General features: G+C 40.7%; 1 protein-coding gene across 1 annotated transcript in view; it reads right to left on the bottom strand.

Annotated features, from left to right (window-relative positions):
• KHDRBS3 (KH RNA binding domain containing, signal transduction associated 3) overlaps positions 1-12,706 on the bottom strand; it is a 213,025-nt gene that overhangs the window by 1,180 nt on the left and 199,139 nt on the right. The window contains exon 10 of the mRNA XM_019519668.1: positions 2,870-2,928. Within this exon, the coding sequence (XP_019375213.1) occupies positions 2,870-2,928 (59 nt within the window). The remainder of the gene's footprint in view (positions 1-2,869; positions 2,929-12,706) is intronic.

The following is a 12,706-nucleotide window of genomic DNA, read 5'->3' as shown; positions in this document are numbered from 1 at the left end:
AAAAAAAAAAAAAAAAAAAAAAAATCAGACACCTACTGTGCTGGATATTGTGCAAACATGTGGGAACACACAGTCCCTCTTCCCAGGTGCTAATTAACTAAATACCTGCAACTCTAAACATAAGATAATACTTAATATGATGCAACAAAGGTCAGACTCCTAACGTATTTAGGCATTCTTGTTTCCTTCCAGTTGGGTTTTATGTTTATGTAATGCACAATTCAGTACAAGTCCAACTAAATAGTGATGTGCTGGGGAAGGCCTAGCTGTTTCAGTACCAGGCAAAGCTTTTTTGTGCTTATGCTAGAACAGAACTGGGTGTCAGTACACTCAGCTACTGTGTATAGCCATACAAGTCCACCATTTTGATTAATACCTTTGCGTATGCATGTAAAGGAAGATTAAGTTATACTGTCAATACTGGGATACTTAAGTACACCGAGGCACCCGACTGGATCGCTGTCCTAAGTGAAAACCAAGGACACCTATTCAGCAAATCTACATCTTGGTCCTCTTGACCATCATTTTTCTTCTTCCAGTCTCACTAGTTCCTATACCACCCCTGGCCCTTCAGTAGACTGTCTATAAGAGTATTCATGCAGTTTTGTTTTGTGCCAGCAAATATTATTATGTACCTACGGAGGTTCACTCTTGGAGGCTGTCATAAGCTGAATTCTTATTAATACAATTTGGTTTCACTTACTATCACTACAGGGAGGGGGTGGCCAGCATGTAAATGGGACTCCTAGCTAAAGGTTGGCTTTCTAACTTTGGGGGCCTTTATTTAAAAAAAAACAAACAAATTATACATCTATATCTATGAATATGATTGTTAATTGCAATATGTAAAGAAAGATACTTTACTAGAAAGAAAAACGTAATGGGCTTTTCCTATAAATTGTTTATATATGCCATTCATTAATACCTCTAAAATGAACAACAGGCAATTGATTTTTTCTGGGTATAAAACCCATATATGCCACTTCATTTCCAAATTAGGAGGAGTGAATCTTTAAAAGGTGAAAAATACAATTAGCAAAGGTAAAATATGCAACCGTCTTACTGAATGACTAAAATATAGCAAAAATGCAGCTGATAGTAGTTTTGTCAACAGTTCTCAGTGAGGAAAAGGAGACACCCACAGCTGAGGGTCAGCCCCATGCAGAAAATAACATGGGTATGTAGGCTTCTGTACAATTTAGCTAGGAGAGAATTTGAGCCTTTTTGTATGCAGAGGTTTAAAGCCACTGATTCAGGAATGTGCAAGTCAGGGCTGCAAAGAATTACATTAACCCTGCCTGACTTTGGGAGACACTAGGGTCCAAGACACACCTCCCTTTTCTGCTCATGGCTGGCCTGTGCATCCCCATGCATAGAGGGCTGGCTACTTTGAATACTGACCAAAACATGCTTAGGGGTTTCTCTTCAAGGTACCAGAGCCCCAGGCAGGTGTGTCGTCTCTTTGAATTCCACCAATGAATGCTCAGCCCAAATTCACATGCACTGCAGCTCTGTGACTAGGAAAGAGATTTAATGACTCAGGGATTAAGTCTTGAGTGCATTACCAAATAGAAAAATCATCAGATTTAAGTCCAAAGGCTCAATAAGTGTTAACAAAATTGTACCCTCATCCAATTATTGACACTGGGTAGCTTGGAAGCTGCTGGGGAAAAAAAAGATGGATCAGATTCCAACTACAAATGGTTAATTTTAAGGTTGAAATATACAGTGATTTAAGCTATACAGTCCACAGAGACGAATTTAAAGTGCTGTGAGGGGAAAAAAGTTTGAAGCGACTTCCCCTTCATGCAATCATCCGATCAATGATTTTCCCTCGAGCTGCCTTGCATCAGTTTTAAGACGACGACAACATGCAGCAAACCTATGCTCAGAGCATTTATTACGACAAAGTGGTTGAGGTCATCACTGCTTCAGGCAGGAGACACTGCAAAATAGACTTCAAGAGATTAACCACAGAATCCTTTCACTTATGTTCAAAAAAAGTCACAGCATCCATTGACCAGAATCACGATTCACTTGTATCATTTACTACCAATTTGGAAGTTAATTTTCTCGACTGATCTAAGAGTACATTTCCCTGATCTCTAAGCAATGATTATCCCTTAAGCAAAGGTGGCTCTTAATTGTGCTTCAGGCTTCTAATCCATTAGATGTTCTTCTAATTAAGCCTATCACTACTGCACTTCTGGCTTGAATAATGCAATCCTTAATATCAGCATATGCTTTTTTGTTTTATTAGGCATTATTTTGTCCTTATGCAAGTACCCCAGGGCCCTCATGTCTATTACCTACCTAAAATACTTTTATAACCTTTACATAATGACTCCCTACTTGATTTCACACAGCACTGGAGTTGGGAAGTGAATTAACATCAAAAGACTATAAACCAAGTCTGAAATGTGGTCATATAGGCAGATTCAACAAGGACTTGTGCGTATACATATTCCACTGACTTTAGTGGCAGCTAGGAAATGCTTAATGTTGTGCATGTGCTTAAGTGCTCCACTGAACTAAGGACATACAGTCTAACTGTGTCACCTTTAATCTCATATTACTGTACTCTAAGGTAGAGATGCCTTGTTTGGGGCCAAGTGGGAAATCTGAGTAAAAAAGTGGCAGAATCCTGCATGGAGTGTTTACTTTTACATGGCAAGAAATCACTGACAGCAATTAAATCAACTTTATATTCCTATTCTCAGTAACCACAAGTTTACAAAAAGTGGACTGTGCCGGTGGAGGCACCCATGGAGGTAGATACTACTGATATAGGAATATGAAAACCTATTTATATTTATTTTTCCCTGAATTGTTAACAACCTTTAATAGCTCTACAAGTGAAGCTACTCACCATAAGAATCGTATGTCTCCTCACTAAGTCCATGCCCATAGTCATAGTAGTCAGCTCCGCTGCAAGGAGAGAGACACACAAATAATGCAGTTAAAAACGGATTGAGGCAGCTTCTCTTAAAGCATAACTATTCAGAGAGGAAAGCCTGAAGAAGGACAGCATGTCTCCAGCAGAGACAGCATCCTTATGTAGCCCATGGGCTACTTGGTTAGCCCCTATTTGCTCACTGAACAAGACTGGCCAAATAAAATGTTAGATGCCACTGCTTCGCTGAGGATTGCTTTACTGAGGTCTCAAGCTACAAGTGTGGATACTTAAAGCAAGCCTTCAACATTGGATAGGTCTTGAAACAAAGAATGATCTCCTCAAAAGCAATTCACAATACCAGTTTTTTCCTGCACTTCCCTTGCCATTATTTCATAGAAGTGGTTGAATAAATACTCTCTCAAATATCACAACCTTATGGTGAATTGTCTGAAACTGCTGTACATAGATTTCCAAGTAATCCTCACAGCTGCTCCACTCCTTGCCTGGTGAGAAGCAAACCACTAGCTCAGTGTACAGCTGGGGAGGTCAGGAGGCTAAATGATTTTGCAGGGTCACAGAACAATTAAGTGTCAGCCCCGGGTATTGAACCCAGTTCCTGTGGTTTGCAAGTGAACAGTTAAACCAATTATCCCATAGACCCACAAGGCAAATCAATTGGCCTTTGCATCTTTGTTTCTTATTTCAGAAGTGGACCTACTAAAAATACTTTGCCCTTTGGCTGGCACACTAGGAACAAAATCAGGATCACCTACTGTTAATAATAATCTCTCCAGCCTAAACTAAAATAACCCCCCCAAATCTATAAAAGGGGTCCAAAAAAGGACAAAATTTATGCTGCCCAGTGGTCTATAGGTTTCCTTTGGAAAGATAAAGCTCCTTCCAAGTCTCGGAGCTATTCAAAGGCCATGTGAGCTGGCATGCTGAGATAACATACTTGGAAGCGAAACAGGGATGGGCAGTGCTAGAAGTGGAAGTTCCCTGAAGTACAAGCTAAAGGGCGGTAGAAGACTGCTCTAGCCGAGGGCTGCAGGAGATCTGAACCTGGGTGGATGGAATAATAGGAGGAAATGCATAACACTGAACAGTAGGTGGATTTGCACATGGATTTGAAGCAATTTTTTTGAGAGGTATTATGATTAAGACTTTGGTCACCGTTTCATGACACGTATCTACAATTTAAAGAAATAAAAATTCATAGAAAAATGCAGTATGAAGCTTATTTTAAAGGGACAGCATGTGCCAATATTGCTGTGGTTTATATATAGGAACTGTAGCTGTGTATTACCTTTTTCATGAGCAATTAGAAAAATGCCAACAAATTCCAGCTGCATATGTTTTTGCAGGATATTAAGCAACAAGAGTTATCCTTTAAATACCTAATGTGAAGTCATGACAAGTTAGTAAGTCAATACAGATCTCAAAAAAGGAACGCATGACCAAATGGAAAGTCAGCTACAAGCTGCTACACCAAGACCTTGCCGTCCTTGGACAAAAAAGTGTCATCTCAACTTGTGTCAGCTAGTGTGGTAACTAACCAGATAAAACCCTAGTGAAGATAAGCTCATACCTTTAAAATAAAACTTAGCAGGTGCAGATAATTCCAGAGCTTTATGTTCTTCTTTCACACAATATTTGTACTGCAATGGCATCCAACTCCAAGACAAAACTACAGGGCTGAGTGAGCATCTGAGTCTTCAGTTACTCACATAATAAGAGTTGTCAAATTCTGGCAAACAATCTAAACCAAAAGTGTGAAAAAAAAACCTCTGGCAGATGTGCAGCCATAAATGCAGACAAATTAGTGTTTTCTTGCTAGACTAAAGCTTAGCAGATAAAAAAACCCCTAATGTCTGTACTGTGAAAATCGGAGGAACCAGATTAGATCTACAATTCACCTACAATTTGTTAGCCTGAGTGATGCAGACCAGCATAACAAAGATCAAAACTTGAAGCATAAAAAGTAGTATAATTTTGTTCTGCAACAGTTCAGTGATAAAACAATCTTAGTTTTGACAACCAAGAACTTTAAACTGACGTTTGCTATCATTTCCTACCATACCTGATTATTTACTGTAAGAGTGTCATCAAGTTGAGTGGCCTACAGCAGCTGAGCCCCATGCCTATACCTGTCAATCCTGTCAGAACTACTTCTGCAGTGTTTCATTTCACAGACCTAAGTGTCTATTAAACAAAGAATGACTCACATTTTGTGGCATGTAAACTGCAAAACCAATACATACTGTAAGGAAGAAAAATCGCTTATTTACATTGAAAGTATAACCAAATCTATCTGTATTAGCTGACAGACTCTTTAACATGAATAATCTTGTGAAAAATATAAGTTATAATGTTAAGTACTCCAAGCTGCTCAGTGATGTACAATGCTGTTTCCCTTTCTTGCACCCCTGCAATCCTGCACACAAAAAATAACCCCCCCCAAAACAAACAAACAACCCCCCTCCTCACAAAGCCTTGCAATGTAGGCTTCTGTCAAAACTTGACTATTTTAAACAAACATGACAATTTACAGAAGATAGCAACTGAAAAAGTGCGTGACCCAGCAAACAGATCATACACACAGGGAAGCCTGGGAAACAGGAAAACAAGGAACATTTCTCAGACTCTTTTCACACCTATCAGTACATAATGAAAACAGTGCTCGGTTCCTAAAACTAAGAACCGACTTTATCTTAAAAAGTTCCATGTTTCTCTGCTCCAGAACCTTCTGTCTTTATGATGTGGAGCAAAAGATGATATAAGCTAGGGTTGTGCAAAGCTTTGGTCACGGATTTGATTCAGAGGAGGTTTGGCCCGATTCGGCTGCTGAATCTGAGTTCTAATTAAATCAGGAGACCCATTAATCTCTCTGAATTAAATCAGAAGCCTCCGATCCGATTTGGAGAGATTTGACCATTCGGCCATAGACACAGCTTTATTTGTTTTTTCTATGTACCTTGAGGTACTCAGCGCTGCTCGCAAATGCTGCAATGGTGGGGCAGATGGAGCGTCGCACGGAGGTGTGTGGGGGGCTCCCCTACATTCTCAGCAGTGGGTCTGGAAGTAGACCAGAAATATTTCTGGTTCACTTCCAGGTCCACTGCAGAATGCATGGAGGACCCCTGCGCCCTGGCGACTGGTGTCTTCTGGGTCTGGGGGCACACCCAGGGTCCCCCCCCCGAACCCAATTGCTGAGTTGGGGGGGTGCGGTCCACTGCCGAGTGCGCAGGGATCTGCCCACGCTCTTGTGGGACGCTCCATCCACCCCACCATCTCAGCTTTCATGGGCTGTGCCTGGTACCTTGAGGTACATAGAAAAAAAAACCCATATAAAGCTGTCTATGGTTGAATCGCTGATTCTCCAAATCAGAATTGAATCTTTGGATTCAGATTCAGCAGAACCAAAAAAAAAAAAAAAAAAAAAAAAAAAAAAAAAAAAAATCGGGGCAGTGATCTGAATCAACAAATCGAATCACCATCCCCTGAATCAGGCCAAATCTGAATCAAATGCTGCCCGCTTCGCACACCCCTAATATAAGCCACTTACGGAACTCTGCTGTCCTAGGTGCTGAAATCATTTCCTTTTATAGATTAGCACTCACATAACTGAAATGCATTTTGAGTAAGTCAAGACTACCAGAAGTCTTGCTCCCTTTCAAATGACTTTTTGCAGTTAAATAATACAAATATTTAAGATCATTTCCATTGTGAGGATTATGACTAAAATTACAGGGGTCAATTTTCCTCATGCAGAAGTGCCACTTTATACCTTACGTTAATAAAGAGATTGTTTGCCTCCAAAGCTCTCAGCCTGTCAAACCATCCAATTCTTAAATAGTGAATGGACATTGAAAAAGAAAAAAAGGAAGTGAATGAAAGAAGTTTAAACTATATCTGTGTGGTAAACGACCTTGACATGCACGATCTCTTGTGTACAGGTTACAGAACAACAGGATTCAAGGATGCTTGTCAGAGATGGTCTAACTCTATTTTCCTATTAAATGGTCAGCTTTCAATGGAGAAACCTTCCTCATTCACCCACATTTCTCTATCATCTTATTCCCTCAACAAAGCAGCAAACACCACCACAAAATTAACTCCCCTGCTCCCATTCACTCTTTATGCACACACATACAGGAATACTTCAGTACTCTGGGGGGAGGGTGGTGTGGATTTTTTTCCCCTTCCTGATTTTGTGCATTTATATGCTTATTCAGATGTCTGAAGATAACTCCTCCCTGAAACCAGAAGAAAGACAGGATGCTAACACTTTTTATAATTATGTCTATTCCTTATAGAAATATGGCATTCAACAAGGTCAAAAGTAGCTTTGTGGCTTTCAAAACATTTTCTCAAAAAACATGAAGCTGGCTGTTACTGATTTTGGAAGGTTAACCATAATTCTCTGCAGATGCTTCTGTGCTTAGATATTTCTCTTTTTTAATTTAATGTAACCACTTTTGTATTGCTATACCACCACTGTAGTACATTGGTATGTTCAAAGTGGCACAAAGCAGTACCATGTAAATTATATTCAGAGCTAGCTCTGAGGCAGTTAGTTGGAATAACAATAGAGTGTAACCAGATTAACACAGTATTCTTTAGACTAGTTTGCCTTGCTGAAAAAGTAGGTTGTATTAGCCTAAGCACAACACCATATTAATAGAGTGGCACTGTTGCTGCTATCTGAGCTAGCTCAGATCCCTCTGCATGGCACTCATTGTGCTGGGCAGACATACTCTTCTTAGAGAAGGGAAAGGAACCTAAAAGAATGCAACAGAAAGACTTCCTTTTCTGTGCCAACATTAAAAACTTGGTACCACCCAAAGCATTTATTTACACATGGTATGGAAGGATTAGCACCTGACAAAGAGGCTTCAGTAGCATGCTCTTAATTGCTCATGGCTGGACATTAATCCTGTACTGCCTTGAGAAAGCATGAAATGATGCCTATGTAAGTAATTTATGTATTGCCAAGAGGGAAGTATCATCTGCTTCTTTTGCCCAAGAAACAGGCACTGATCTAGTACAGCACACTTTGAATGATTCTCATGCAACTTTACCACTATTGAAGTAAGTCTCTTGGATGAGCTGTTTTATCTAGTCAGTCAGTATGGATCTAGAAACTGCCTATCCTTTTTTTTGGGAACCCTGTGCAGTGCAAAAATATCTTCCTCTAATTTACAAGTGTTCATAAGAAATCTTCAGAGCTCTGGTAGAAGGGACCTGGTGTTCTCCAGCTCTTTTGCTGAGCAGATGGCTTCTAAAAATAAAATCTTGATAGATCATGGCAACACAGTGATTTTTCATAAGGATTCAACTAGCAGCTCCGGCATAGGCACTGCCCTGCTTTAAGGCAATGGTTTGTTTGTTTTTTTAACCCTGGGATCTCTCGGGATCAAACCTCCACCCCTACTGCAAGGTAGCAGTGCAGGCATCACCAGCATGTGCCGTGTGTGGCACCACATATCACATATCCGTGCTCGTTTGGACATGGCCTACTCTGCAACAGCAATACCTGGGCTCTTTTAAAAAAATGTTTTGAGGCACATCCATGTTAGGGGAAGGTAGCTTTGAAAAGGAAAAGCAGTGGTGGAGGAAGTTTTTTCTTTTTGGCAATTTAAAAAAGCAGAGTTACCAGTTCTGCTTGTAATAACCCCAGCTACTCTAACAGGTTGGTTCTCCAGGGCAAGAGTAGAAAAGCCAGGATTTTTAAAACACTACATTTTATGGAGTTTCCAGAGGATGGCATTAACATTTCAGAACTTCTGTCCACCTGAATACATAGGCAGTTAGATTGTGAAGTAGTATAATCCTTACTGGAGATGCTACGGAGTACAGATTAAAATTTGCTGTCTTCCTGATTCTCTATCTAGAACAAATACGTTAGCTACAGAACTGCTGGCCGATTCCAATACCCACAAACACTGCATATTGAAAACTAAAAAGGGATTGATTTTTTTCCTCAACAAATGCTGTAAAACATCCCAGGACGCTGACTCTTTACTACCATCAAATACAAACATACTTTTAAAATTTTATGTTATCTTACTTTTTCATTCACAGAACAGCACACACTTTTGTTCTCAGTGTTAAACAAGACTGAGACATTCCCTAGCCTTACTCACTACAGATCCTAAAGAGACTATAACTATGCAAATAATATGGCAAGTATCTTGAGCTGCAGCGTTTCCAGTCTCTAGACAAGAGATACAAAGATAAGGATCAGAAATAAAATTTGCCTTGCCACAGTTCCCATAATACAGTTCCGCCAGAAGGAGAAAAAGTATCTCCAAAAATGGCCTCTCAACTCTAGCTTCTCATTTTTGTCATGACCTTCACACTTGTCCTTGATTTTACTGAGCTTCCATTTAATTAGTGTGATTTAGTATTGCATGAGCTACTGCAGCAAGTAGAAGTTACAAATTCATGAGAGTGTTCTTTTTCTTTCATCTTCTTATTCTTTCAATTCTTCTTCTTCAAGAAAGAACATACTTAACCCATTCTTTATTTGCACTACTGGTTTTACACTAGATTGCCTATGTCAAATTGCTGGATTCAAATGGTTTCTTTCAGGACAACAGAAAAACACCCATGATAGTGCTAGTGCCTGAAAGAAAGAATAAGTAAACACTGAGATTCTTTTAACCTTGCAGTCACATGAACTGTCCTGAATTAACAAAACATACCTTCTTCTCACCTGATAGCTATGGCTAATGGGAAGATTACTATAAGCTGTACAGATTTTAACTTAAAATATGGAACTTTAAATTGGCTGATATCTAATCTTGAACTCTCTCAGGAATAGCTCAATTTATTAGCCAGATTTTGTATTAGTTATGCAGACCAAATATTTAAGATAGCCCTAATGTAGTGAAGATTGAGAACTTTCATTGGTACATTTTGAATTTTATTCTTCAATAAAGACCGATCTTGTCATATTTTGTTTAGTGCTACGATTCATTAGGTCTGACAGAAGGTTCACTTCCAAACTGTCACTGCCTTATTTACCTAGTGACTTTGTTTGACCCACTTCCATACCCATGCCTTGATTTTCTTCTCTATAAAATAGTTGTATCATCAATCTCTTTTAGAAAGCTCTTTCAGACTTCTTATAAAAAAACAAAAATAATATCATTAGTAACTGTTCTCCTCACATTTTTCCTTTCTGAAGCTACACTAGAACATAACCAAATTACAAGTTTATTTCTTTATTCCTAACACTAGATCAGACTCTTATCTAGAATGGTCTTAGAAATACTGTTAAAACAAGTTTCCAAACAGTGACATCTAAGTCATGCAATATTATAATTCCATTTCTGGTCTTCAAAGGGACCTGCGTTTTGTTGTGGCATATCAGATGCAAAGTGTTTATGACTCTTGGAAGAAACCTACACACTCCCTTAGGCTTGCAGTTCTACCATCTGGATCTTCTAGTTATTGCTATCTGGGAATGTATTCATTCAACCTTATTTATCTGCCTCGTTTCCATTAATATCCCATCAGGTATCCCTCAAAATGTACAAGGTCAATGGTAAGTAGTAGATGAGCCGCTACACTGAAACACTACAAGGCTATTCTCAAAGTAATCAATTCAACGAGGAACAATACATCTGTACACAGAACCCTGGGGAGCACTTAACTTCATCCATTTCCCAAGCAGGAGCTTCTTCCCCAAATTACGTTTAATTTAACAAACCTAAAAAAAGAGCAATGACAAAGGAAGCACATGCCAGACACAGCAGGACTAGGTCTAGCCACAGAAGCTCCTCACGACTTCTTTAACTAATTTTCAAAAACCAGCTTCCTTGACTGTAAGCACCTAGTTAAACTGAGCAGGTTGCCACAGGGACTGAAAGGATGGTAAAAAAGGGAGAAACAAGAGGAAAATTAAGGGAAGTGAAAGGAGAGTGGCCATTATGACCAACAACCACCTAACCCTTGCTTAGGTCCAAATGGGAACAAGAAGTCCCACTTAGTGTCATCTTTCCCTCTAAAGCTTGTCAAATACCCAAGCTACACAAAAGTGCTGAGAACAGCAGCTGAAAGGACATAAGAAGTGCCACCCTGGGTCAGACCAGTGGCCCATCTAACCCAGTATCCTGTCTCTGACAGTAGCACATGTGGATGTTATACAGGGAGAGCACCGGAGCACCGAGCTGGACACTGCTAGAGCAGGGGTAGGCAGGCATGGGTGCCAGAGCATGGCACGCAAAGGCATCTTGCTTGGCATGTGTGCCTCAGGGCAGGGAAGGGGCAAGGGCTGCACTGCCACAAGGATCAAACGGCTTCCCTGCCGTCTGCTGCTGGCATACCAACATCTTACAAGTCAAGGTTGCAGGTATTTTTGGCACTTTCCCCCAAAACGTTGTTGATCCCTGCTCTAGTGATCTACCCCCTACACTATTAACTGCCCCCCCACCCCCCACATCCATCATTTATTGGTTTAGCAAGGCCAGAGGAAATATCTCCAACCATTCTGTTCAAGCCCCATAAATAGGTCTATCATCCATGACTTTATCCAGTCCCTTTTCAAACCTGGCTATTGTATCTGCCTCCACAACCTCCTGTGGCAATGAATTCCACAAGTTAACTATGCTGGGTAAAAAAAGGACTTTTTCCTTGTTCGTTTTATACCTGTTGCCTGCTACTTTCAGTGGGTGCCCCCTAGTTACAGTATTTTGAGACTTGGTCCATGGTCCATACCCTTTCATGATTTTTATAGGTTTCTGTCCTATTCCCTCCCTCCCCACCTCGCAGCCTTCAACTTTCCAAATTGAACAGTCCTAGCCTTTCAAGTCTTTCCTGGTATTGCAACTGCTCCAGGCCCCTGATCATTTTGGTTGCTCTTCTCTGTCCCTTTTCTAACTCTCCTACATCCTGAAATGTGGGGATGAACTGGATACAGTATTCAAAGTGAGGGGGCACCATGTATTTGTATAATGGCATGATGATGTTCTTGTTTTTGTTTAAGATTCCTTTCTTCAATGTTGCCCAAGATTTTAACTGGCTTTTTGGTCACTGCTGCACACTGAGCTGATGTTTTTAAAGAATCATCTACAATGACTCCAAGGTCTCTTTCCTGAATTGGAACAGCTAGTTCAGAACCCAGCATTGTGTAGACATAGCTGAAGTTATTTGTCCCCAGGTGCATTACCTTGCACTTGTTGACACAAGTTATCTGCCATTTTTTTGCCCCCTCAGCTTGGTGAGAAGCTTTCTGCAGCTGCTGGGCAATTGGCACTATAAGAGTCTCATGTTGCAGAGGAAGGCGCAGAATATCCAATTCACCTTGCTCAGTCTTACAGGCAGGCTTCCCTCCTGTTTCATGCATTGTAGGTCAGGGAGCACAATGCAAAGCAGCAGATATATCCCAGAGCCCAAGTCTTGCAGTAGAGTGCAAAGCAGTAAATCAGGTTGGGGAAGGGAATCAGAGTGGCACTCAGAGAGGGTGCAGGCTAACTTGTGGTATGCCTGCCAAGAAGGTTTTCCTGCACTGCCATAGGTCATAGGGTTTTCTGTGCACTATGGGAAGAGGTGGATTTTCTCCTTTAAAAGGAGAAAAATGCAGGAAACTGCAAGTTCCCCCTTTCAGGCTGGCAGAGTTCCAACCTACAAGGGGTTAATTGAGGCTGTGGGCAGCAGGAGAGGGCAATCGGAGACAGGAGGCACCATGTGCATGAGCAAGCAGTGGTGGAAAACAGCTCCCTCCATGTAAGTCTATGTGGGCAGGGGGAGAGGACAGGCAACACAATGGGCGGGGAGGGCAAGAGAGCAAAAGGTTGGGGGGCG

This window comes from Gavialis gangeticus, unplaced genomic scaffold (genome assembly GCF_001723915.1).
Source record: "Gavialis gangeticus isolate Ggan-Ray unplaced genomic scaffold, GavGan_comp1, whole genome shotgun sequence".
In the NCBI taxonomy this organism is placed as follows: Eukaryota; Metazoa; Chordata; order Crocodylia; family Gavialidae; genus Gavialis; species Gavialis gangeticus.
This window is presented reverse-complemented; position numbering and strand designations above follow the sequence as displayed.